Source organism: Sardina pilchardus, chromosome 3 (assembly GCF_963854185.1).
Source record: "Sardina pilchardus chromosome 3, fSarPil1.1, whole genome shotgun sequence".
NCBI lineage: Eukaryota > Metazoa > Chordata > Actinopteri > Clupeiformes > Clupeidae > Sardina > Sardina pilchardus.
Genome location: NC_084996.1, coordinates 8,779,432 through 8,781,931, shown reverse-complemented (window position 1 = coordinate 8,781,931; position 2,500 = coordinate 8,779,432). Strand labels below are relative to the sequence as shown.

Genomic DNA, 2,500 nt, shown 5'->3' with positions numbered 1-2,500 from the left:
TGTATGTATGTGTGTGTGTGTGTGTATGTGTGTGTGTGAGTGTGTGTATGTTGTGTGTGTGTATGCACGTTGTTTTTCTTCTTTTGCTGTTTGTGCATGTACTGTAGGTCGGTATGTGTATGTGTGCTTGTTATCTCGGTATGTGTGTGTGTATGTGTGTGCATGTGTATGTGTGTGTGTGTGTGTGTGTGTGTGTGTGTGTGTGTGTGTGTGTGTGTGTGTGTGTGTGGTCCTACTCACCCACACTCCTCTTGCGTCTGCGGTGGACCTGCGAGCTCTTCAGGTCCGAGTAAGCGTGGGAATAGTTCTGCTTCTGCTGCTTCTGCTTGTGCTCCTCGATGACTTCATTTCCCGTACCTCGTCAAAACACAAGGCGGCCATATTACTTCCCCGTTGCACAAAGAAGGATGGGGGGCAAGAAATATCACTTTTCATGAAAGCTAATTTAGCTCCCCACCCCGACCACAATGACTCCATTCAAGCCTCTCCACTGCCCTAAGCCTAATAAGAAGGTAAATGAGTCTGCGGCCGCATGATTCGCTAGGCTAGGAGGGATTGTATCATTTCCCTTGGCTTCCACGAGCGCTTTCCACAACAAACAATGGACCCGGTTAGTCATCGCCCTTAATTGGGAATTCACCACCTTGATTATGTTGAGCAAAGAGTCCATGATGTCATTCGGGCAGCCACTGTAAACAGGCCTGAACGCAAGATGTCTGAGCGCAAAAAAGACTCTGTGCGAAGGCAGAGCATGTGCCAGCCCGAGAACACACACATGCACGCCCGCACACACACACACACACACAGACACACACACACACACAGACACACACACACACACAGAAACACCCACGCACACACACAAACACACACGCCACCCAAACACCATCCGTGGACATTCACTGCTACGTTCAACGACACGCAGTTGCGAAGGGCTGTTCAGGAAACCTGCCCTACAAACAAACAGACAAGTGTTACCCTTTACAGTCATGCGCCTTTGCAAAAAAAAAAGCAAGCCTGCGACTGCTAGAGACAGCAGAGCAAGACCCTGCCTTGCGCTCCAGTTCTGTGCAGCTGCTGTGGCAGACACACACACACACACACACACACACTAGCCTGCGCTGGCTGCCTCTGTCTGCCGCCGAGTCTCCACGGGTCTGGCGCAGGTGCTCTTCCCTCGTGGCCTACATCTGGCACCAGAGGCCTGACCTACTCTACACTGGAGTGGCAGACAAACAACGTCACCACAGACAAGCGACTTTATTCAGTGATACTCCAAACTGAATGAACAGGAATCCCTCAAACATTCAAGTTTCAATTCAAAAGGCTTTATTGACATGACACATAAGGCGATTTCATTTTCAAAAGCGGGCATAACTGAACCCGTTCTTGTTCTCTTTCTCTCTCCCCCCCCCCCCCCCAACTCTCTCTGTCTCTTTCTCCTCTCTTCTTCTCTCTCTCCTCTGTCTCTCTGTCTATTCAAGCCCATACGCTTTTTGTTTGTTCCCTGTTGCCTTAACGACCGGAGCAAAAGCAAGACACAAATCTCACAGGTAAACACTGAGGCGCTTCCAGGTCCCTTTTGTCCCCGAGCGGACTTCAAACAGACACCCGTCTGTTTAGCAAACACACACTCTCACACACACACACACACACACACACAAACTTTCACACTCCTTTGGCCTGTTTGTTTGCGTTGGACTGGGGACCACTCCCGGCTCCTCTGGTTCTGGTCCTGACCCAAACACTGACTCAGTGGTGACGAGGAAGAGGGAGTGTGTGTGTGTGTGTGTGTGTGTGTGTGTGTGTGTGTGTGTGTGTGTGTGTGTGTGTGTGTGTGTGTGTGTGTGTGTGTGTGTGTGTGTGTGTGTGTGTGTGTGTGTGTGTGTGTGTGTGTGCAGCGTGCCGTAGAGGAGATCAGGGGGCTGTTTGCTCCACTCAGCTTGTACCCATCTGACCTCACCTGCCCAACACACCTGAAGCAGGCAGTCCCGCCTCAACACGACCACGCTGGACACTAGGAACAAAATTTTCCTTCCATGAGTAATACTAGCTGCTCTCTTTCTCTCTCTCTCTTTCTCTCTCTCTCTCTCTCTCTCTCTCTCTCTCTCTCTCTCTTTCTCTCTCTCTCTCTCTCTCTCTCTCTCTCTCTCTTCTTAACCTTCTCCTGACCTGCATGTTCTGAATGGGCCTAAGACATAAAGAACTCTTTTGTGGAGCAATTTCTTTCAACACAGAGAAACTGACAAGAGATCAAAAGACGCGCAGCAAAGCGCAGCGCAGCACAAGACAGGAGTGGCAGGAGCTGAGCAGGGGAATGGAGGGAAAGAGAGAAAGAGGAAGAGCGAGACACAGAGAAAGAGAGAGAGAGAGAGAGGTGGCTTTTAAGTTTTCCTCAGATGGGAAACTGATAATGAGCAAGAACAAGAGAAACAGAGAGACAAGGGAAGAGAGGAAGAGAGAGAGTGAAGAAAAGAAGGGCACAGGTGAGTAAGGGAGA

At 50.0% G+C, this 2,500-nt stretch overlaps 1 protein-coding gene across 2 annotated transcripts in view; it reads right to left on the bottom strand.

Moving 5' to 3' along the window:
• Positions 1 to 2,500, bottom strand: part of LOC134076536 (platelet-derived growth factor subunit A-like) — a 24,138-nt gene that overhangs the window by 17,704 nt on the left and 3,934 nt on the right. For both annotated transcript variants that reach the window (XR_009938614.1, XM_062531648.1), the window contains exon 3: positions 241 to 357. Coding sequence is in view for 1 of the 2 variants with exons in the window: in XM_062531648.1 (XP_062387632.1) it covers positions 241 to 357 (117 nt within the window). In the remaining variant the exon portion in view is untranslated. The remainder of the gene's footprint in view (positions 1 to 240; positions 358 to 2,500) is intronic.